The sequence below is a fragment of the Tauraco erythrolophus genome, chromosome 1 (genome assembly GCF_009769465.1).
Source record: "Tauraco erythrolophus isolate bTauEry1 chromosome 1, bTauEry1.pri, whole genome shotgun sequence".
Taxonomy (NCBI): Eukaryota; Metazoa; Chordata; class Aves; order Musophagiformes; family Musophagidae; genus Tauraco; species Tauraco erythrolophus.
The window spans coordinates 128,956,196-128,979,319 of NC_141465.1; the positions used below are offsets into that span (position 1 = coordinate 128,956,196).

The 23,124-nt window shown below is 44.8% G+C and overlaps 1 protein-coding gene across 1 annotated transcript in view; it reads left to right on the forward strand.

The window, feature by feature from the left end:
* ME3 (malic enzyme 3) overlaps positions 1-23,124 on the forward strand; it is a 150,248-nt gene that overhangs the window by 122,506 nt on the left and 4,618 nt on the right. Inside the window, exons 7-8 of the mRNA XM_086614377.1 lie at positions 9,479-9,588; positions 22,423-22,520. Of these exons, the coding sequence (XP_086470503.1) occupies positions 9,479-9,588; positions 22,423-22,520 (208 nt within the window). The remainder of the gene's footprint in view (positions 1-9,478; positions 9,589-22,422; positions 22,521-23,124) is intronic.

A 23,124-nucleotide genomic window follows, 5' to 3' on the forward strand; every position in this document is an offset into this window, starting at 1 on the left:
AAGAACTTTGTGATTGATCTTGGCTTAATCTTGCCTCGTATCCTGTCTCCAGCAGTAGCTCATAGCAGATGCCCTGGCATACGACTAAGAACAGGCAGCAAGCAATCCTTGGCATACCCCTCAGCTTCCAGTAATGTGAGATTCAGGGATTTCCTGCTATCTTTGTGCTTCAAGAGTCACTTTCATTGATTTAGCACTCACTGAGTCCTCAGCAGGCTCCATGCCTCAGTGAGACTCCTACCCAACGTTAGAAATTGTCTGCAGACGCAGATGACGATGAGGCAGGCAGCAGTTCCTGTGGGGTTCACCATGCAGCTCCCTGGCATGGGATTTCTAAACCCAGGACCTAGAGCTCTAAATGTTGTATTGGCTGCAATACAAAAGGCTACAAGTTTTTACAAAACTCCCATCTTTTGGCTCAAAACCACACTTTCTAGCATAAAAGCAATTGCATTTTTGTCTCAGTCGTGACGACAATCTTAACTGCTACATCTGCCGTAACAGTCATGACCTCTAATGTGGATCCTTGAGTCCAACTTTCACCATGCTGTGATTAACCTGGCAATCAATGAAGCTTATTCATGACATTTCTATTTCAAAACAAAGTAGCAGGTATGATCATGTTTTCTAACTCATCTCTTCATCTCTCCTTTTAACACTACTAGAACTAGTTAATGAGCGATATAAATAGTACTATTAAATCACTTTGTGGTATTGAGTGAGGGTTTGAAGATTTTTTTCAGTGGTTTCAGAACCGGAAGGTCAACCTTTATTTTAATTTACCAAAATTTTAGTTCCCATCGTCAGTTTTTTAAGGGAAAACTTGCCTTCCTCTTAGCTATGTGGAAGTCTTAGAAATGAAAGGCTTTTTCTGACGTTGAGTGTAACATCTGTCTGCAGCCTGGAAGCACACAAACCTTGTAAGATCTCCCTGCAAACGCCAGTGCACTTGCCTGGCCCCATGCCAGTAGTGAACTCGTCTCACCGTTGCCTCTTTACCTATCTGGATTTCTTCTTCTTGGCCAGAAACACATAGGAATATCCAAACTGTGTGATCCTGAAGTAAGATTTCCAAGAAATGAATGACAGTAGAAAAGCCTTAGCCTTCTGGGACGTACTTATGGTTTTGTGTAACCTGCCGATTGCAAAGAGCCCAACAACCACATCAGAGCTGCCACTTGGGCTATCAGAAGACTCAGGGATTTTCCCTCTAATCCTCTTCTTAGCTTGGCATCACTGTTTGCTTATGTAAGATTGCTGGTTCTGTCTTTATTTCTAATGTAGATGAAAGCATATCTTGTTCTGTGCCTTGAGTTCTCTGATTCTACAGTTGTGTCAACCTTGGTGTCAGATGGGACAACAGTCTAGTTTTTTTCCACTCTTGTCTGTGAAAACTCAGTTTGCAAAGATCTTATGGGAATGACTTGCCTTTTCTCTCTCCAAATCGAAGAATTAATAGAATGGCTTGTGTTAGAAGGGACCTCAAAGATCATCTAGTTCCAACCCCCCTGCCATGGGCAGGGACACCCTCCACTACACCAGGGTGCACAAAGCCTCATCCAACCTGGCCTTGAACACCTCCAGGGATGAGGCATCCACAACTTCTCTGGGCAACCTGTTCCACCCGCGCAGTGAAAAATTTCTTCCTAATATCTAATCAAGGTCTACTCTCTTTCAGATCAAAACCATTACCTCTTGTACTATCACTACACTCCCTGATAAAGAGTTCCTCCCCATCTTCTCTGTAGGCCCTATTTAAGTACCGGAAGGCTGCTACAAAGTCTCCCTGGAGCTTTCTCTTCTCCAGGCTGAATAACTCCAACTCTGTCAGCCTGTCTTTATAGGAGAAGTGTTCCAGCCCTCGGATCATCTTCGTGGCCTCCTCTGGACTCACTCCAGCAGCTCCATGTCCTTCTTGTGTTGGGGACTCCAGAGCTGAATGCAGTATTCCAGGTGGGGTCTCACGAGAGCAGAGTAGAGGGGCAGAATCACCTCCCTCCATGCTGACCACATTTCTTTGGATGCAGCCCAGGATACAGTTTGCTTCCTGGTCTGCCAGCGCACATTGCTGGCTCATACTCAGTTTTTCATGCACCAACACCCCCAAGCCCTTCTCTGCAGGGCTGCTCTCGGCTGGCCTCTTGAGGAGGTGCCTGACCAAACTGACCCCTATGCTGTGGCCAGGAGTTGTATGACAGAGTACTGCTGATCTGACCAAAAGCCTGCCGAGAATCATGCTAACAATTTAACAAACAGTAAGAATGGCCTTGGGACACTGGCCAGACTCAGGTACGAGTGTTTTTTAATTTGCTAGAATGGAGTTTGTTTTTCCAATCCTAAATGCTGATCACTTGCCAAGCATGACTTTTTTCTGATGATGAATTCCTTTAAGGAAAATTTCATTTTTCTTGGAAATCAGAACTTTGGTTGCTGGTGTATCAAGCAGCAGTAAAAAGATCTCAAGGACAAGGAGAATTTGTTTCTTCTCTGCCTGGTTTTGTCTAAGACTATGAATAGGAGTTGCAGTGCATCCAAGTAGATTCCTTACATCATGAATGACTGAAAGCAGTGCTATAAAATGCTGAATTCAGAAGAGGACTGGAACCTCCTTCTTGTGATTCTTTCCATAGAGGAACTGGACCTTCTTGCAGATACAATTTTTTTTCATGTATGTAGGAATGTTTTATACTCTCTGCTCATGGTGAAAAAAAAAAATGCCCTTTTGATACTGGCCAGCAAAGGTGCTGCACAGGTCCTCAGGCCACCCTTGAAGTTCTGACTTGAGCAGTTTTGGTCAGATGCTTCTCAAATAGTAAGTGCTGCCTCACGAATTTTTTCCTTTCTGACCTCGTGGCTTATAATGAGGCTGGATGAACTTGGAGAGGTATGTACAAATGAGGATGAAAGAACCAAGTTACATAATGAGGTTGTTCAGGCAGTTGAGAAGTCTCTTAAATAAAGAAGCTAAAAGCAATGTCATGAGGAAAACGTCCGCCTCCCTCTTCTGGGATTCACACGCTTTTGTTCCACACTTTGTGCTCATCCATGAGAGATATGTATCATCCTCTACAGGGGATACAGACTTTACTAACAGCATCTTTTCTGTTAACGTAGCCCAGAGATTCAGTGTAGCTCTAGGCTGATAGTAACAGCACCAGAATGACAGTACAGTGATCAACAAAGCGTGAATCTCATGCTTGTTTGCTTTCCAGGGAATGGAATAATTTCTTAATAACAATTTTTGAGTGGTAATTTTTACAACAAACTTACATTATTGTGTGTATTTAGCTCCTAGAGTCATCCTTCATTAGGGCGACAGTGTTACTTTGGTCAATGGTATATTATTTCATTAAAAATCCTGTTTGTGCAAAATTTGCTAGGCAAGGTCTGGAGATTGGACTAAAATAAGCGTACGGGACCATTCTGTAAAGCTTTTCTCAGTGAGGCTATTTTTACAGGAAGCTTTTTTGCAAGGTATGGGAGAGAAAGTCAGACTTTGGGTCATAATTATGACACAACACCCCCAAATATGCAAATTAGTGAGACAGTAGTATAATCTTTGCCATGAAAGACAAGTGGGTTTTTTTGATGAGGAAGAACTGGCAAAGTACATCTTTTTGTTTCTAACTCTATGAAATGGCTAAATTGATTCCAGAGAAGGTGGAGAACAGGGTCCCCAGGTGGTGGTCTGGCAGCCAACGGTGAACCAGGAGACATGGTGATGGTATTAAATAACGACTCTTGTAGTGTCGCCAGTTACAAGTTTCAGTATTAATTGCCATTGTAGCTGTGATAACATGAGGACAGAAGCACAGAGCTGTTTTAGAGAGAAATTAGAGTCCATGTTTTATCTGAGAGAAACACACAGAGCATTCAGCAAAGGATATCAGTTTGCACCTGACATTAACCTGCCATACAAGGAACCAGTACAGAGAGTTTGGCTTGTAACTCTGAAAGGTCTCATTTTTGCTGAATGGTGTGAGTGTGTTGTAGTGGTTGAGGGGTGGGTGCTGAGACATTAACCTGGATAATATTTAGTGGCAATAAAATACTTTGTTGTTATAGTCTCTCCCCATTTCTCTGCAGCATGTCTGAATTCTTTCAAAGCCACCTCTGTCAGGGAGGTACAGAAATGAACTGTCCAAGCATCCTTTTCCACAGCCTGCAAATGTACGAATTTCTCAGGCTAAGGGGAAAGCTCCAATTCCACAAGGTGACAAAGGACTGCAGAGATCCCAAGAAATGCACACTTCAACGTGACCAAGAGAAATGGGAACAGCTTTGAATCTAAAATCAAAAGGTCGAAAAAGCAAAACTTTCCTTTTTTGAAAGTGGAGGAAAGAGCTGGAGAATGGAAAAAGCCAAACTGGAGATTGGCACTTGCTCTATTTCAGGGCACCTTGTTGGTCTGAAATCCTGATAGTCTACATTTAAGCTTTCACTTTAGAGAAAGGCAATTAGATCCTGGATGTCTAATTACTAATGTCCCAGATGCAAGAAGATGACAGAATGCTCTAGAGATGAGTCACTGACAGTCAGGATGAGGTTACTGGAGGGATCCAACCTTAGCTGGCCATCCCTTTCCTGGGCTGGAAAACATTCAGTCCTGATATGACCTGCTGCTCTTGGCTTCAAACTCTCCTTCAGGCTCTGAGCTGAAAGTTAGGAGATGAGTCACATGAGTCGGTCGAACCATGGAAGAGTCTATGAGAACTGGCAACAGGCCAAGCAGACTGACCTCAGGAGCCCCTTCGTACCACAACAGTTTGCAAGATCTCTCCAGAGGGCCATCTTCAATTCTAGCTACAAATTTAAGGATATTTAAATGTCTTGGAGGGAATCTTCAGAAATTCTTGTTCAAATATTCACTTTACAATATTTTTTTCCTATAAAAAGCCATCCTGCACCTGTAGACAGCAAGAATGTATGTACGAACTGGGACTGTATTCGTATCAGACATCACAAGTTAAAGAGAGCACAGTTTCTTAGCTGGTTAGACAAAAGCATACCTCATTAAAATTATTCCTCCAACAAGAAATCATTAATTTTGGTTTCTTGATAGAAACTACGTTTGTAATGAAGCACAACAATTTTGCAAAATCAATTTTGTCAAAATCCAGTTTTCACTTAAAAAACATCGTGATAGGGGAGACTGACCAATGTATTTCATTCCATCCTGAAATATTTCCATATAACCTGATAGAGGACCACTTGAATACCACACACAAGCAATGGAGCAGGGCAGTTTCTATAGAGAAAATCAACACAGAAACTACAGCCTTTGAAGGACAGCAGAACATTGCAGTTGAAAGGATGATAAGATACAGCCTAGGGTACATGACGTATAGTTAGGATCTTCCTAACCAGCTGTGATAATTAGATAACATTAGATTATCTCTCCTAACTTAAGTGTCTGAAGTTAGACATCTACAATGAAGTTGGTCATCTTAGACTGCCTTCACAGAGACTGTGGAGAAAGAGGCATCTCCAGAGATGTTATCTACTTCCATTTTCCGTTTGGACTAGTTCAAAGAAGTTGCTATTGGACGTGCCTCTTTCTCTCTTGTCTCAGAAAGCAGCCAGAGTTGTCTAGCTCAGCATTACACAGCCAACTTTTAGATATGTAAAGGTAGTGGAAGAAATCCTAGTCTGCACTGTGTTTTGTTGGCTGGATTCCAGTCCAAGTAGCAGCTCTTTGACCACCCTTTCCCTTTGCAATAACAGATATTCTCCACCTTCTCTCCTTAGCTAGATTTTTTTTAGCATTGTTGCATATTAAAGCACTGCTGTACTCCCAAGTCCCACGCTGGCTACGTTTTACTCTTGGATGCTACCCAAATAGTTTGTAGAGCGCTCTGAATTCCCTCAAGATGAAACAGGTTACACGAATCTTGAGTTACTGTGCTGTGGAGGAAGGACAGTGGAACTGACTCATCACGTTGATGCTCGCAAGGATGTTATTGCAAACGGCCCAAGCAGTTGTTTTGTCCACGCTCCTCGCTAAGTTTAACCTTAGGCTGATGTCGTCATCCTAAGATGGAGCATTGCAGCCACCAGAGTACCGTTAGGAGAGAGCAGTAAGCATTGACTGGTGGATTTTTAAGAAATCAGCTGCCTGATTTGTGTTCAATTTCAGTGGCTTTGAGCAGCAAAAGTTCTTTAAACCCCAGTAAGGTGGGTAGTCCTTGAGGACTAGGATTTGAACGTCATCCCAAGATTCCCATCTTTAACTGTAAGTCCTAAATATTTTGTTTTTTCATTTAAAGCATCAGGTCTTAGTGTCTTGTTATGAACAATTTGTGGTCTTTGTTAATGAAAACTTTAGTTCTTACATTATGCAAAGGCTCACATAGGCTCAGAAATGTGGTTTATACTTCAAAAGGCTCAGTGGACATATTGCAGAGAAAAAGAAAATCATCTTCTAAAAATAGCTCAGTGAAAAGATTTTGCTTTCTCGCATTCTCCTGTCATACTGAGGGGCAGTTCTCTGTTAATAAAAAATGATCGAAAGCAAAAATAGATAGAAGTATCTGTGCACTGTCTCATGCTGCAGACCAGGCATGTGAAGTGAGAAAAGAATTCTGTGCTCAAAAGAGGGAAGAAAAATGTTGAGGTTAATACTCTTGCAAGTTTGATTCTGTAGTCAGAGACACCCACCCACCTACCCTTTATGCTCTTTGGAGAGCTGGTCACACATACATTAATACTGGCTGAAATCACTGATTTTATTAAGCACATCAGTAATGTTACTTCCTCAGTAAAGGGAAAATAAAGAATAAGACTGGTGTTAGAGAAATAGTTTCTATAGCAACTGAAGTTGTTTAAAAATTTGCTAATTCTTTGCTGTGAGATGTTAGCAGATGTTCTGGATAGTGTGTCATCTCCCTCTTAGCCATGCTTTCCGTACACATTCAAACAACGGATTAGAGGATCGTCTGTTAGAAAACTGATTTTCACAGTTGCTTTTTGTATTATTTGGGCAAATTGCTTGGATATCCACAGTGTTCGTCTTAACTTCCGAGACTTTACAGAGAAAAAGGGACTTGAGAATCTGCATCTTTTGCTTTTCAGAGTGTTGTTCAGCATTTCAGAAGAAATTTTGATACTGGATGTCTCTTTGAGAGCTGCCAGAATCTGCAAAAGAATTTGTCCTGTTCAATGGGAGCAGTTGTCCAGTCCTTTTTCTAGGGCTTTTTTCTCTTTGAAGTACAGCAAGCTGGAATTTCCCTACCTGAGCATCTAGATCCTGCTGAATTTCAAAGCCTGGTGATCCCCTAGAAAATCCATGCCTAAACCTCCATATCCAGAGTGAGAGTTGTGGTGCAGCTACAACATGGATATTGCACAGAGTTCTTTTGTTGCTCCTTTCAGCACAGTAAACAAGACATGAAGTTGCTGCCTTTCCAGCCAGTATGACCAGTGATGCTTGCATCTGCCTACCTAGAGGGAGCTCACCCAACTCTGACAGCAAAATTGACAGCAACATTTAACCCCTCTGCACTGTATTGCTACAGGAGAGATGGGGAGACCAGATATGGTGGGGACTGGGCATGGTAGTCCATCTCTGATAGTACCCAGGTAGTAGAAAGGTACCTAGGCTGCACATGAGATAAATGGAAGATGCCCTCAGTCATTGGATTCCACATTAACTGGGAAGAAAACCACTTGCGGTGGCATGTCCTCCCTTGCAGATGTGCCACATCCATGCCCAACATCACCAAAGGAGAAGCTGAAGAGAGCTGAAAGGTGCCCAGGAGAAAGGAAACAGCACCATGTTCTGGCATGAAGCTGTGCTGTACACAGTCAGGGATCTCTGCACACACGGCTCTCTAAGGTGGACATGCCCCGTCCTGCTGCTCTTTGGTCACAGGAGCAGTGACACTTCCCTCTGGGGATGACACTGCATTGCAGACCCCCATAGAAAAGTTTCCACAGCTTCTGTGTGCCTGATTCAACAAAGACTCCCAAGCACCTAATTTTTAATTGAAGTTTTTTCAAATATTAGTATTATTTTGCAAATATTAAGCTTAGTAGGATATTGGGACACTTAACTGGAGCGAGGCATTGAGTTGAATCTGAGCTTTTTGTATCTAAAAGAGTCGTACACGGCCCTAAAATCATTGTGGTCCTTTTCTAAAAGAAGGCACAGAGAATGTGAAGTAAGTGTAAGAGCCAACTCTTTTCCCTTTTTGAGACCAGAGGGTTTATGAAGCAAAAGTTTCTCATGATAGCAAACAAAGGAGCACAATGCACGTGCTTATCGCTGTCTCCTTGCTGACAGACATACTTGAAGTGGAAAATAATAATAATAAAAAATTCAAGGCCCTTCCAGCAGAGCCTGACTGCCCACGCCGCGAGTGCTGTGAAAGAGCTTTTCACAACAGGAGCCACGGTTCTCAAATGGAGCATGTTTTAGCCAGTATCAACTTCTACTTTAAAGCAGGGATGTCCCCTTCCTCGGATTTCAGTGGCAAAGGAGGAAAGTCTGAATGGGAGGTATGTAAGGTGATGCCACCTCTGCACTGCTTACAGTCCCAGAGAGACTGGGGTCTCCAACACAGTGCAGCTATTCAGAGCCCTTTCACCTGCTTGCAGGCCAGAGGTTGCTAATAGTTGCATTACTCATTCCCAAAGCTTCTCCCACTGCCCCATCACATTTACGTGAGAGAAAAGAGTACTTGTGGCCCTTTTAGGTTCTATTAGCAAAGCTTTAATGCAGCCTAGAGTGATACAAAGTGCTGAAAGTGCATAGATATGGAGCAGTCTGAATATTTCCCAATTATTAGAAACTGCACACTTGCCCTGATATCACTGGATAATTATGGAAAGTTGGCAATTATTTCCTGCCATTTGACTCTACGGGTCACTAGCTGTCATTGCATGCTGGGTTCCAGCAAAGCAACTCAGTGGAGAGAAACATGTTTCCAAAACACAAAAACGTGACTATGAAATCACACCGTGAAGCACTCGGTCCATGGGATCCTACAAGCAGGTTTTTTCTCATCTCTTGGTCACCTCCAGTTGAAGTGGGCACTCGGTGGTGTCCCTTTAACCAGTGTTCCCTTTGCAGTCCAGTTTGCTGTATTGCAACGTGGCAATATCTATTGCAAAAGAGCATCTCCTTCACTTTGGGAAGCTCACTGGGAAATATGCCAATGAAAATTTGTCACACCAATAGTCCAAAGATGCATATATGTGTGTATATGTATACATATATAGGTATACATATTAAGAAGTCCTTTGCATCCCTTGAATAGACAGACTATAAATACAATTTATTCCTGGGGACTCCACATTTCTGAGTGTACGGATCTTGGGAAGGGTGTGATCCTGTTTGCTCTTACTGTGATGCATTTCTCTTACGATACATTTATGTCTGTGCTGAAGTCTTTAACTACATTGTCCTGGTAAAAGCTGTATATATTATCCTACGTTGGAAATATTTTTATCCAATTTTTAATTACCCTTTAACTCGCAGGTATGGCATGAATTGTCTAATCCAGTTTGAAGACTTTGCCAATGCCAACGCTTTTCGTCTCCTCGATAAATACCGCAACAGATACTGTACATTCAATGATGATATTCAGGGTAAGTACTACCAGGAAAATACAAATTTAACCTTCACCTTCTCAGGAGGAAAGGTGATTAAGATCACAAGACTGTTTATTCCACAATACTCAGATGTGTGATAAGTTTTAGAGTTTACACATAAGCGTTCAAAGATATAAACAAAAGCACAGCAGTCTAAGCTGAAAAGTGAGTCTCCGTTGTTTTTAGTAATCTAGCTGTTCATCACAGCAGTGTCATTCAAGGGAGGAAATGTGCTTGAGATTATTAAGGTGATTTAGAGAGTTCCATTAATTTGCTATAATTTAGCAAAAACAATGATGATGTTTTACGTTATGCAAGGCTTTCAGTTTCCATGTGGTCATTAGCTGATCTTGGCATTGTCCCTCTATTGTTATGCTCCTTATTACATGCACAAACAAAAAGGTAAACCAGCTTTTTTCCTCTCCGTGGATGCTAAGTCCAGGAGAATCTGAGAACAGATATGTTCTCCCCTAGACCGATTAACATAACTCTTGCAGCGCCAGAGAGAAATGACAGCAGCAAAGCTGGGGCTCTAACCAGCACGTCTCCCAGGCCCTGTGAGGCTCAGCAGTCAGCAGAATTGCTCATATGCACAGAAGAACTCAGGCTCCATATTGATGGCATCTTGGTCTGGTACTGACATTGCTTTAAACCATTGGGAGGGCTGTTGGCCCATCCAACAGAGACAGGATCTTCCCAAGTGATTACAAATAACCAGTTCTTCTCTGAGTCCCATCATCTTTTCTTCTTTTGTCTAGTCCTGCTTGCAACATGCAGAAATTTCCAAGGTTTGTTGATTTAATTATTTGCAGTCAGTTGGGCTTATCCTCACTTGTACTTGAAAGAGACTGAAAGAAGTGCCAGTGTCATTTTTCACCCAATGATGACTCTTTTGTGAGCAGACTTTCCAGCCCCATTTCTGCATCTGCAATATTTGGCAGTGTGTGTAACAGCTTGTTCATATCTGTCATGGCACAAATCTTGTCTGGCACAAGAGGGAGTAAGACCCTGGCATGTAGGAATATGTATGGTGTGACAGGATGCATGGTCCTGCTCAAGGACACTTGCATGAAGAGGGTTCAGAAGTAGAGGAGCTTAAGGCATTTCAGATAAGGGGAGATAGATACTCCTCTACAAGAAGACTCATCAGGTGTTCTTGCCACCCATAAAATCTTTCCGTGGAGAGAGGAGCACAGAAAAAGGAGATGCACTTTTGAATGGAAGTCTTGAATGGAGGAATCAAGAACTCAGACTTTTCGGGAGATGGACAGATGAAGCCCATAATAAGAAGCCGATGATGTAAAGATTTCTTTTGGATTAGTTGCTTTCGCTGCAAGTGGAAGGGGACTCAGCAGTTGAAAGGAAAAGAGGCCAAGCGATGCAGCAGATCTGTGGGCCTGGATGTAGGTTTTCTTGAGGGAACTAGAGTGAATTTGAAAGGTTTCTTGGTGAATTGGGACAGTTTCTTAGAGAGAGAGAAGAGAAAGAAGATGTTAAAGCAAAACTGAAGATTCTGAGTGGGAAGCAGGAGACTATTTTATAGTATCTTATTGACTATAGGTCATAGCTACATGCCTCAGACAGTTCCTGAAAATGACCCTCTCGGAGGGGCTGACCACATCTAGGAGGATGCTGTAAAACAGCATTGCCATAAAATGGACTTTGTCTGCTTCTCCCCAGTTAGATGGCTGTCATGCTGCATGGGAGATGTCGAGTCCCCTGAAAATTCCCCAGAGTCCCATCTGTTAAAACAATAAGATCTGACCTCTTACAAAACTCCCTTATATTCTCAAGTAAAGCATCTAGCTGACACTGGTTTCACAGTAGTAGGTAAGGAAAGAAATCCTGTTGATCTTTTGCACAGACAAGAGCTGAGTCAAGGGAAGCAAGACACTTTATCAGGCTTTTTTTATGTAGCTGTCAGAAAGAAAAAGAGATTCCAAGCCAGGGTTGTAATCAAGGAATGAATTTTGGGGACCTTTGGGAAGTTGATGTAACTTGGATCTGCTCAGCTGAGTCTGTCTTAGAGTCATGTCAGAGATTAATGGCATCGAAGCTGGGATGAGTAGTCTGATTTACCTACCCTAATATATCCCTCTGTATCCCCAGGTGATATGAGAAAGGTAGGAAGTGCCATTTTCTCACTGATACTCTCCTGTTCTTTGGTTTTGCCTCAGGTTCTCTCTTTTCTAATGTTCTGGTGTTTCATGACTTGCCTACTTGAAAAAATGGGAGAGTTCAATGCAAATTGTGTTTTAAATGATTAGTGAGAATTATACAAAGCCTCGTTTAAGCAGTCCTGATTCACTTCACTGAAGTCAGGCAGGAGCAGATCTCCTGAAGCCTGAATAATCCCAGCTTCTGAGCCAGCATTGTTCTAAGCGTATTGATTTAAAAGCACATCTCCAGCACAAACAGGGCGAGTTAGATCAGGCCTGAGCTACACAAATTTAAACTCCTTGCCCGTCGGTAGCGGGATCTGAATGCAATGTGCCAGCACACACACACAGACGAGATGTGGGCAGGAACTATAAATTGTTCCACCTCATCTCCCTTTGGCCTCCCTCTTGCCACCCCAGGGCCTGCACAAGCAGAAAGCAGTTTAAAATATTAACACCTACTTTTTTTATGTCACACAAATTACTATATTGCCAAATCCATCCCAACCCTGCAGAATCAAAGTGACTCAGACCCCTTCCGGTTGGAGCCAGCCTGCTGCTGCCGAGTGGGACGCCTGCCAGGTGCCACAAGCCGGGAGGAGGTGATTGCTCTTATTCTGAAAGCCATCAGCCTGGGAGCTCGCAGGAGCTGGCAGTGCCCGCACGCGCGTGGGAGCTCCCCGGTCAGGGAGTGCTTCTCCTTCCTCTGTGAGGGTGATGACATCAGTCCTTTCCCAGCTCTGTCTGGGTTCATGCAAGGGGCAGCAGCTCCCATTTCAGCTCTACAGGAGAAAATTGATTGTCACTTCTTCCCTTTTCCCAGTAAAGGACCAGGGCAGGCGATGAAGCACATAACAAAGTTGGAGGGACATGAGAATGCTTTACATCCTGCTCTTTCTCTTCCTGCTGTAACTTTGCTCCACTTCATTGTGCACAGTGATAAACAGAAAGTAGACAACTTAAAAGTCTCACAAAGGTGTCAAGTCTTAGGAATCCCTGAGACAGGCATCTCTGGCTTCCTTCTCCAGACAAGAAAATATATAAAATCATTGAAGAGGATAGTTTGGAAGGGACCTCTGGACATCACTCAGCCCTCACTCAAATAAAAAGTGATTTCAAACTTAGATCTGACTTTGACATTAGATCAGGTTCCTCAGACCTTGCCCAGCCAGATAATTTTCGATATCTACAAGGGTGGATACTCACTATCTCTTTGTGCTGCCTGTTGCAAAGTTTTTTCATTTTCCTTGTGCATTTTTTCCCCCTAATATCTAATTGAAATTTCCCTAGATGGGACTTGTATTCATTGCCCCTCATCCTTGTGTTGTGCACCTCTGAGAAGAATCTGGCTTCTTAACAAACACTTAGTAAATAATAGGAGACAGAAATTAGACACCCTCTTAGTCTTCTCCAGACTATTCAAACCCAGATCTCTCAGTCCTCTTTGTACACCCTGGTCATATCTACGGCCATCCTCTGGACTTGCTCCAGTTTGTCAATATATTCCTTGTGCTCAGAGCCCCGAACTGGAGGTGCTAGTCTAGAGATGACCTCAAAAGTGCTGAAGTAGAAAGAAATTATCACTTTCCTTGACCTATTGCCGAGACTTCTGTGGACGCAGTCCAGCAGGCTGTTGGCCTTCAGTGCCACAAGGGCATATTTCTGGCTCATCTTCAACTTGTTGACCACTAGTGCCCCCAAGTCCTCTTCTGCAAAGCTGCTTTTCAGCCATCAGCCCATACTACCATGTGCTGTTGGATGAGGTTATGTCTTCTTCCCACATGCAGGACTTTGCATTTGCCTGTGCTGACCTTCATGTGGTTTCCTTGAGCCCATTTCTCCAGCCTGCTGAAATCCCTGTGAGTGACAGTCATTGATCACTATCCCAAATTTGTAATCATCCCTGAACTTGCTGGGGGTGCACTCTGTGTTATCATCCAGGTTGTTAATAGAACATAAATAGTACTGTTCTCTTTGTACCACTTTTACCACTGATCACAAGCCTTTGAGCCTAGCAGCCCTGCCACTTTTTCACCCACCTGCTAGTCCACTTGTTCAGTCTGGATCTCTCCAGTTTGGCTACAAGGATGCTTTGGGAGATTATTTCAAAGGCTTCATGCAGGTCAAAGAAAACAACACCCACTGCCCTCTCCTTGTCTGCATAGTCTATTGTCTCATCATAGAAGGCAGCCAGGTTGCTCAGGCATGATTTGCCTTAGGAGATCCATACTGTTCTCAATCACCTTCATGTCCCTAGGCGTGCCTTCCAGGAATCATAGAATCATAGAATGGCATAGGCTGGAAGGGACCTCAGAGATCATCTAATCCAACCTCCCTGTCATGGGCAGGGATGCCTCTCAACTAGATCAGGCTACTCAAGGCTCCGTCCAACCTGGCCTTGAACACCTCCAGGGAGGGGGCATCCACAACTTCTCTGGGCAATTTATTCCAAAGTTTTACCACCCTCATACTGAAGAATTTCTTCCTAAGATCTAATCTAAATCTGTTCTCCTTCGACTTAAACCCATTTCCCCTTGTCCTATCAGTGGACACTCTTGTCAAAAGTCCCTCCCCAGCCTTCCTGTAAGTTCCCTTCAGGTATTGGAAGGCAGCTGTTAGGTCCCCCTGAAGTCTTCTCTTTTCAGTGCTGAACAATCCCAGCTCCCACAACCTGTCCTCGTAGCAGAGGTGCTCCAGCCCCTGGATCATCTTTGTGGCCCTCCTCTGAACACGCTCCAACAGATCTATGTCTCTCTTATGGTGGCGACACCAGAACTGGATGCAGTATTCGAGGTGGGGTCTCACAAGAGCAGAGTAGAGGGGGAGAATCACCTCTCTTGACCTGCTGACCGTGCTCCTCTTGATACATCCCAGGATGCGGTTGGCCTTCTGGGCCGCATGAGCGCACTGCCGGCTCATGTTGAGCTTCTCATCTATAAAAAGCCCCAAATCCTTCTCTTTAGGGCTACTCTCAACCCACTCTGTGTCCAGTTTGTATTTGTGCCTAGGATTGGCCCGACTCAGGTGAAGGACCTTGCATTTTGACTTGTTGAAGCTCATGCAGTTGGCACTGGCCCATTTCTCAAGCCTATCAAGGTCCCTCTGGATGGCATCTCTTCCCTCAAGGGAGTCCACGGCACCACACAACTTGGTGTCATCGGCAAACTTACTGAGGGTGCACTCAATGCCGTGAAAGCTTTGTTTTGTCATCCCTAGGTACTGAGGTCAGGCTGATTGGGCTAAAATTCTCTGGATCCTTCAGCTTCTTGAAGACAGGTACAACATTTGTCGTTTTTCAGGAATTGAGAATCTCCCCAATTACCAAGACTTTTCAAAGACTGACTTTGTAATGCCATTGGCCATGTACCCCAGCATCCTCAGATGCATCTTACCAGGTCTCATGGACTTTGTCTGTTGAATAACCCCTGCTAAATAGGCAGGTGTCCATAGAAACCCTGTAAATTTGCACACATAAGGATCTCAGCATGGGACTAGGGATCCGTGTGCACATGCCTCACTGTCTTTGTGGTAAAGAGCCTGTCTCATTCCAACATAGCCTTCAAAGATGTGCACTGAGTAACTGAAGAATCAGCAGAAGCTTGTTCCTGGACTAAGCAGACTCATCCACCTGTCACTGGAATGAACTATTTGGCTTGCTGAGCTGAAGTCTTTATGCTCCAAGAGAGATCTTTCACTGTCATTATTCAGTTATCTGATCAGACATAACAAAAACATGATTCACCACAACAGTGGTTGAGCACTGGGACAAGTTCTGCAGAGAGGCTTTGGAACTTTTATGCTTTGAGAAGGCCCTGAGCAACCTAATGTAGTTTGGAAGCTAGCCCTGCTTCAAGCAGATACTAGGCTAGGTGACCTCTAGGCATCTCTTCCAACGTTATTTTTTCTATGAAAAGTTCATTCTCCTGGTTGATCAGTGCGCCACCCCCCTGTATTCGTATCAAACATGAATTCTTCAGGCTTAGATACTCAGTACTGAACAGCAGAAATTGTTCTACAGGTTTAGTCAGAGTTGCAGAAAAATTAAGAGATCTCTAACATGTCATTTGATTAGTTATATCTGATCATGTCATTCAAAAGCCTTTCACACATATGGGCAGGGCAAAGAGAATAGTGCACAGAAGCATGAAGCCTACTATCTCCTGGCTCTGGGCATCTTCAGCTACACGATGTAAGTGCAACATTGATAGCTTCTCAAAGAACCACCAATCTGAGTGTTTCAGATATATCCGTGTTCCAGTTTGGGACGCTGTAAAAACAGACAGCATTTCTAAAATGGGCTGAACACTTACACCATGCAAATGAGACTTCTTCAAGGCACTTCAAGATGGGAAACCCCAAATCACTAGGCACTTTAAAAACACTCAGCCTTTTCTGTTTTCATAGTCCCTCCACAACTAAAGTAGTCTACAAGCAACGCACAGGGGTCATCACTTTCGCAGAACCTCTCTGGGTCATTCCCACTCGTTACAGCAATGGTTCCCCTTTGTTGTTGGATGTGCGACTGCTGATGAGCCTCAAAATATCTCTTGACCCACCAACCACCTTTTCTCATTATCATAGCAGATAACCTTTCCATAACCTTTCCAGGACACTTCAGGAAGCCATCTCAGCCCAGAGCAACAGTGCTCCCAGACCTCAGCTGAGGTCTGGAACAAACTGACTCCAGCACCACAAACCAGAGTGGCTTCAAACATTTGGGTGAGTTAGAAATCAATCATGTGCAAACGTGGCCTAATTTGCAGGCACGTTTCCATGTGCTGTGCAAAGTTAGTTTTTGGCTCGGCATTAACTAATTGCAGCAGATTAAAATGGTACAGTCTCTTACTTTGTTGTTTCAGCTGGCGTGGAAAATGCATCAGTAATTATCACAGGAAACTAAAGAGGAGGGGGAAGCACAATAGGAAGGGAGCGCTGGACGATACCCTGCTGCAGAACAAAGCAGCCTGTGTCCTGCCAGGCAGCTCCTGAGCAGCACGCTTTCCCTGCGGGGATTTACCCGGCCTGAAGATAGATCTGGAGATGTTCTCAGTCCTGTAGGGTTTCACCATTACCAGGCGCTTTTGGACCTGCTGTGCCCTGCAGCAGAAGGGTCTCCTGTGTTTTCTCTTGATGCTACTACATTAACTATTTAAGGGCCAGCTCCTAGACTTGCATCTCAATCACACATGGATGGCTAAACAAGCCAGGTCAGAACAGCACGGACTCCTGGGGGTAAATGGGCCTCAGTTTCTTGGGCTTCGTGGTGCAGGGCTCTAAAGATCTGGCCCTTATCTTCCATCATTTTGGGGATTGTAACTTTTGTTTCCCTTCCCTCTCCTGCTTTTCTTGTTCGCTGTTTCTTTTGTTCACCGGATGCCATCACAAACTCCTCTGCAGTAAAGAGCAGCGTGCATCACCTCTGTGTGACACTGGCTGTGATCTTGAAGTCCCAGCTAAATGAACGGAAGAACAGGGCTGTGCTCTGACCTGGTTTAACTTGTTGGTACAAAACGGCATCCACAGGGTCTCCACTGCGGCGATGGGGATGGGGATATTGTCCTGCGAAGTGCTGGCAGCTGCCTGGTAGGCTCTGCCTTTGTGGACCAGGTGGGTCCCGTCTGCCTGTTGGCACAGCCCATGTGCCCGCTGGCAGTCTGCGCAGGCAGCAGCCAGGGCAATGCTGCCACGTATTTTTAAGACACTGCGCTCTATGGTCCAAGCACTTTACAGTGCAAGGATTAAAAAGAGGCACCTAGGGATGACCTGCATTGGGCATCTACTTTGAGAGGAGCTCTACATCTCCATTGTCAGACAGCTCTTCACCGTGCCACCACCTCTTCTGGGTCACCAGTGTCTCTAAATGTGTTAGTGGAGAAAGTGAGTTCCTTCCCTGAGCATCGATGCTTTGCATTTTACTGCTGTTCTCAGGGACTTGCTCCACACCATTTCTAGGTTTATTTTCTTAATGTCTCACAGAGGCCCTTTGGAGGAAGGGTGACACTCACCCACAGCCCTGGAGATGAAGACCTCGAGCTGCAAACACTTCGGCAGCTTTTTGCTTCAGCCTTGTTGTGTCTGACTTTTGATTATGTATTTGGAGTAGATCTGGACAAGCTCCACTCTGCTTTCCAGTAACAGGCGGAACTGCTGCAGGGAGTTAATGTGAACCAGGATTTGGAAAAGCCCTCTACTTCCTCTGCATCCTTAAATTTAGATATAGTTTCTTGGCTGCCTTTTGCTGGAGCCATTAAACTGGTGTTTGCTATTCCCTGGGCCCTCATCTTGGCATGGTTTTGATGGGGCGAAGCTTAAGCAAGCGAGACAAGGGTGAAAAATAAAAGATCAGGCTGAACTTGGCCATCTCTTCCACCAGAGTGCTGAGGAGAAGGGAGAATCACCCACGTGGGCGCGAAACGAAGGAATGGGCAGCGGTGTGGCTGTATGCTCCCATCACTGCCGCCGTTGGAAGGATTCGGGATGGTGGTGACGCTGTGCTCTGCTCAGCTGGCACCTGGGCTGGGTGACAGGGCAGTGCCAGACCTTCAGCATGGGAGACTCCTGCCCCTGAGCATCCGCAGGGTCCCCACTTCCCCCCATGTCCCCTGCTTAGCCACTGGCTACTGTCACACACGGAGCAGCCTTGACATCAGCGCTGGGCAGCACTTTCCCTGTCACACTCGTGCCAGTGCTGCCCATAGCTCTGTGTGTGAAGCCGTTCGCCCTTCTGCCCGCTCTCCCCACTCTGAAGGAAGGATGAGGTCCCCGGGCATGAGTGCCTCTGGGTTGCAGCCTTTTCCATCCGTGCAGTGTCCTGAAGCTGTGGAGCAGATCCTTTTCCCTTGGTTCTGCTCCAGTGTATCTCCACTGACATCTATCGGGGCTCATTCCGACTTACACTAGTGTAAGCGGAAAATCAGGCTCAGAGGGGGTTTCCTTCATGTTTTACTGTATTCTGAATGTGCCTGAGTGTCAGAGATTAATTCCTAAAGGGACAGCCTGAGTGTAGCTTAGCTTTAAATGCCTCTTCTCTTCGCTGGTCCTGGTGCTCTGGACTCCCCAGAGAGGCTCCTGAGGTCTGGCTGCTATTTTGTGATATTAGGTTGAGCGTTCATTTTGAGTCTTGGATGGACGGGATGATTTGTGAGCAGTTTCCTTTCTTCTCCCTGTGCCCTTCCATATCTCACCTCAGATACAGACCAGCCCAGCTGGCTTTTGCCAATTACTTAAGGAAGTAGTTATCTGCAACAGCAGCATTCAGTCTCTTTGGAAAACAGATAGACCAACGTGTTGAGGGGTAGTTGACTTTTTCTTGCCAGAACTCACGGTGAGGGGGTGGGGGTTCCCCCTCTATCTCATTTCATGGCCTTTTTGGAATTGAAGCACAATGATTAGCCAATTCCTCATACGAACCAGCTGTGAACTCTCCTCCATAGACATATTTTATTGTTCCATGCTCAGAAATTGTAATTATCAAAGAAAAATATTGAGCTGAGGCCAAGGTACGGTAACTTGTTACTTGAGTAATGGGGCTGAGCTGCAGTTTGGGAGACGTGGAGGGATTAGAAACGCATTGGAGACAGAGGAAGAGGATTAGAAACGACAGAGTCCTGCTGTTAGTCAGAGCTACAGTGCAAGTGCGGGGAGATGAGTAATGGCACACCCAGTCCCACAGGTGTCCACTCTGCAAAATGCACACTGCTCTGCAGACTGAACCCCTGCACCCTCTCTTTCCGTACCGCCCCCTTCTCCAACTCCCACTAGTCACATCTTTAAAAAGACCTCGAGTCCCTCTGCTGAACGTCCCTCCAGCATTTTGCATTTAAATGAGTTTGCAGATAGCAGCATTCGTCCCATCAGACTTCTTGACAACCGTAGGGTATAAAGTAATTTTGCCTGGGTCAGGACCAAGAGAAACAAGACATTTCTCCAGTTACGTGTCTTTCTTTTCAATACTTCCCAGGCATCTATTGCTGCAAACGCTGTGACCTGACACACTGTCACACTGTAATTGTTCCACTTCAGGATTTTTTCCCTCTGATCAGTTCCCCACTCCCATCCGCACAGGGATTTGGGGATTTCTAGGCAAAGTAAGTCTGGGAGACGGTGTGTGAGCATGCGTGAGCATATGCACAGATGTTCATATTCTGCTGCATGTCACAAGCTTGGCATTGCTGACAACTGTAGGACCCTGGTCTCTCCTCACTTCTTTGCAGTACACACTGCCAGGGTGGGATCCCTTTCTCCACAGTTTAGATGTCTGCAATAGAAGTGTCTACAAGTATTCCAGTTATCTTGTCTCTCTTAAAAAACTGTGGTGGTAGTTACACTTTTAGGGTGTGTTTCATTTGATTCAGTTCAGGTGTCAGGCTTTAGCATGAGCAGGATCACACATGTTTGTTCAGAGGAGTCCCATCCTTAGCATCTGGCATGGCAGCAAGCCAAGCAGTCCTGCTGATTGTAGCCTTACCGAAATACAAAGAATGAGCGTGGACTAGCTATATGACAGCCATAAAAAGCAAAAAATCTAAAAACTAGGCAATTATCTGGTGTTCCCTTAAATTCCTTGGATATTCATTATGTCCCTTGGTAATTTTTCTAGTCCGATGGCATGGCTTTTTGCCATTAATAAACAAATTAATCTAAATATAGCTTAAAAAGGCAGAGATTTAGTGCAGGAGAAGCAAGAGGAAATCCTTCATATCCATCCTTCAGTTGGCTGAGCTGACACATTAATACTGAAGCAGCAGAGCGTTCAGTGGCTGGTTCCCTCCCCATCAACTTCCTTTTAAACTGAGTGAACTCAGATGGTCTGGACCTGGAAATAAACAGATCCCAACTGTTTTCTGAGCTAATGAAGGGAATTCATCTTTGGTGCTGAAGAGAGCATCTCAAGTGCTTCTTTGCAAGAGAGAAGCTTAAGAAGCCACCAACTGTTTGCCTAGTCCATTTCGTGTTTAAGACACGGATGCTCGCGGTGCCCTCATGAGTAAGAAATGCTGCTGCTGCCATTCTGTACTGGCGTCCCTGTGCACGGCACTAACCTTTGCTGCAGGACTGTGGCCACTGCCACTTCTGCTAAACCGGAATCACGCTTAAGTGGCACTAATTACTCATTTTTGGAGAACCAAACTCCTCCGAGTTACAAAAGCAAAATGCTGGTGAGCTAATGGTGCTGATAAACACTTCTGGGCTGGCCAATAAAGATTTTCTTTGTCAGAGTAGCTTATATAGGTTCCCTAAGCAAAATAAACCATGTCAATAAAAGTTACTTCTCTGCCAGAGTAACTGTGCTCCACCAGATTTTCTGCTTGCATGGAAATGAGAGAGAAAATCATTCCCTGATGCCATGATTTCTAGTTTAGCTGTGGCTTTTGCACTAAAGAAAAGGAGCCGGTAAAGCTGAATTTATCTTCTCGGTCCTTGACAGATGAGCCAGCACCATCTGCTGGTTTCGCTGCTCATGGTCACGCTTCGCTCATGAGCTGCTCTCCTTTCCCAACCAGAATGTTTGCTGATGCCCTGCAGCAGCCCAGGCCCTAAGGACCCTGCAAGGGGTCTCACTGAAGCACTGGCTGGTTGAAACCCTGATGCACTGGCTGATTAAATGGACAGGTAAATAGGAGATGCTGGAAATTTGGTGAAATCAGGTTTATTAGGTTTATCAGGTCCACTCCATCCATGACCACCCACACAAGGCTTGTTACTTGTGGACTCCCTGTTTTCTCACAAAGCTTCTGAAGATGAGAATGGAGAGACCAGCATTAGAGCTGGGGATGGCATCAGAGCTGGGGACACATCCAAAACAGCATCCTTTAAAAGGCTGCAGAATAAAACTAATGGAATTGATGATCCTTATGGGTCCCTTCCAAATTCAGATATTCTATTATAAAACTGCCTCCTTCAATCCTAGCTCACCTTTAACCCTTGTATCCAGCTTGCCCAGGTGACCTGAGATCCCATCGGTGCCTGAATCATCATTAGTCCGTACTTTACTTGATTTCTTCCCACCATGTTCCTTCACCTGGGACAGGACATCAGGTGAATACTATATGCGATTGATGTAGGGTGAAGGCAGTCTAGGCATCTGCCTCCCTCGATGGAAGGTAAGATGGACATACCGCAGTGGCTGTAACAGCAGGATTCTGCTCTCCATATACTGGATTCTTTTTCATTAATCTGGGACCAGCTCGTGTTCTCAGTGACTCCTTAATGCTTGGCAGTGAGGCATGATGGCTCTGAGTCAGGGTATCAGGGAAGGAAAAAAAGAGAAGGTGGCACTGGGCTGTGAAGGTGAATGAGGAGAAGAGGATGGTAATTCCGTGATCACAGAGGATTTTGTGACAAGGGTGCTCAAGTTCAGACCACCACTCTGCTACAGTGTCTTACGTGACCTTAGACAAGTCACACGCATCTTAAACCCTTCAGAGCTGGATTTTAACTTCTGGCATTCTGGGACTCAGTGTCCCTTTGAGTCTATATGGAGGGAAATTGGTGTCCTCCTGCCTTGCAGGGATCTTCTGAGTATTAATATTTCAGAGTAGGGAGGGCACTCTGATCCTTAGTGACAGGATCTAAGAGAATGGTTCCTAACACAAGGTTTCTAACAACACATCAGTAGGGTAAATGATCCATTTGCCAGGATGACCATCTCGTGGTGTTTCTCTCTTTTCAGGCACTGCGTCTGTTGCAGTCGCTGGAATCTTTGCAGCCTTAAGGATCACAAAGAACAAGCTCTCTGACCATAAGTTTGTTTTCCAGGGAGCTGGAGAGGTAGGAATGTTCTTGAGTTTGTTCCTAAATATGATCTATATTCAAATTTAGAGAGAGAAAAGTCAACCAATGGCTTGGCTTCATGAAAACAAAGCACAGAAGCAGGTTCCTTGTCACTGGGCAGGAATGGGCCCTACAGGTGGATCTTGCTGCTGCATAGAAGTTGCCAAGAATCTTTCAGTGACCTCTTAGCCCGTGAGTCCTGGGCAGACTTCCTGGATACTACAAGGCTGCCCATGTGTCAGGGAGTGCCTTGAGGGAAGTCTCTTATGAAGCAGGAAGCTGCAGGAACATCAGGGCTGGTATTTAGGGTAAACCAGAGCCTCGTTTGCAATCGGGTCAAAAGGACTCAGACTCAAAGGAAACGTAAGTACATAACCTCACTTTTTGGAGTCAGTCATATTGCCCCTATGGCAGAAGTCAAGTAGTCTGTAAGGTGCCTTGCTCAAAGACAGAGGGGGAAGAAAAAGTTTCTAAAGCCTGGACTGTGGACTAAAGGCATTGGTCCAGGTCCTGGCTCAGCTCTCACTCACCTGTGGGACTTTGGGCAAGATCCATAACTCACTGTTTGTCTATCCCTCTGTGAAGCAAAGATTGCTGCTTC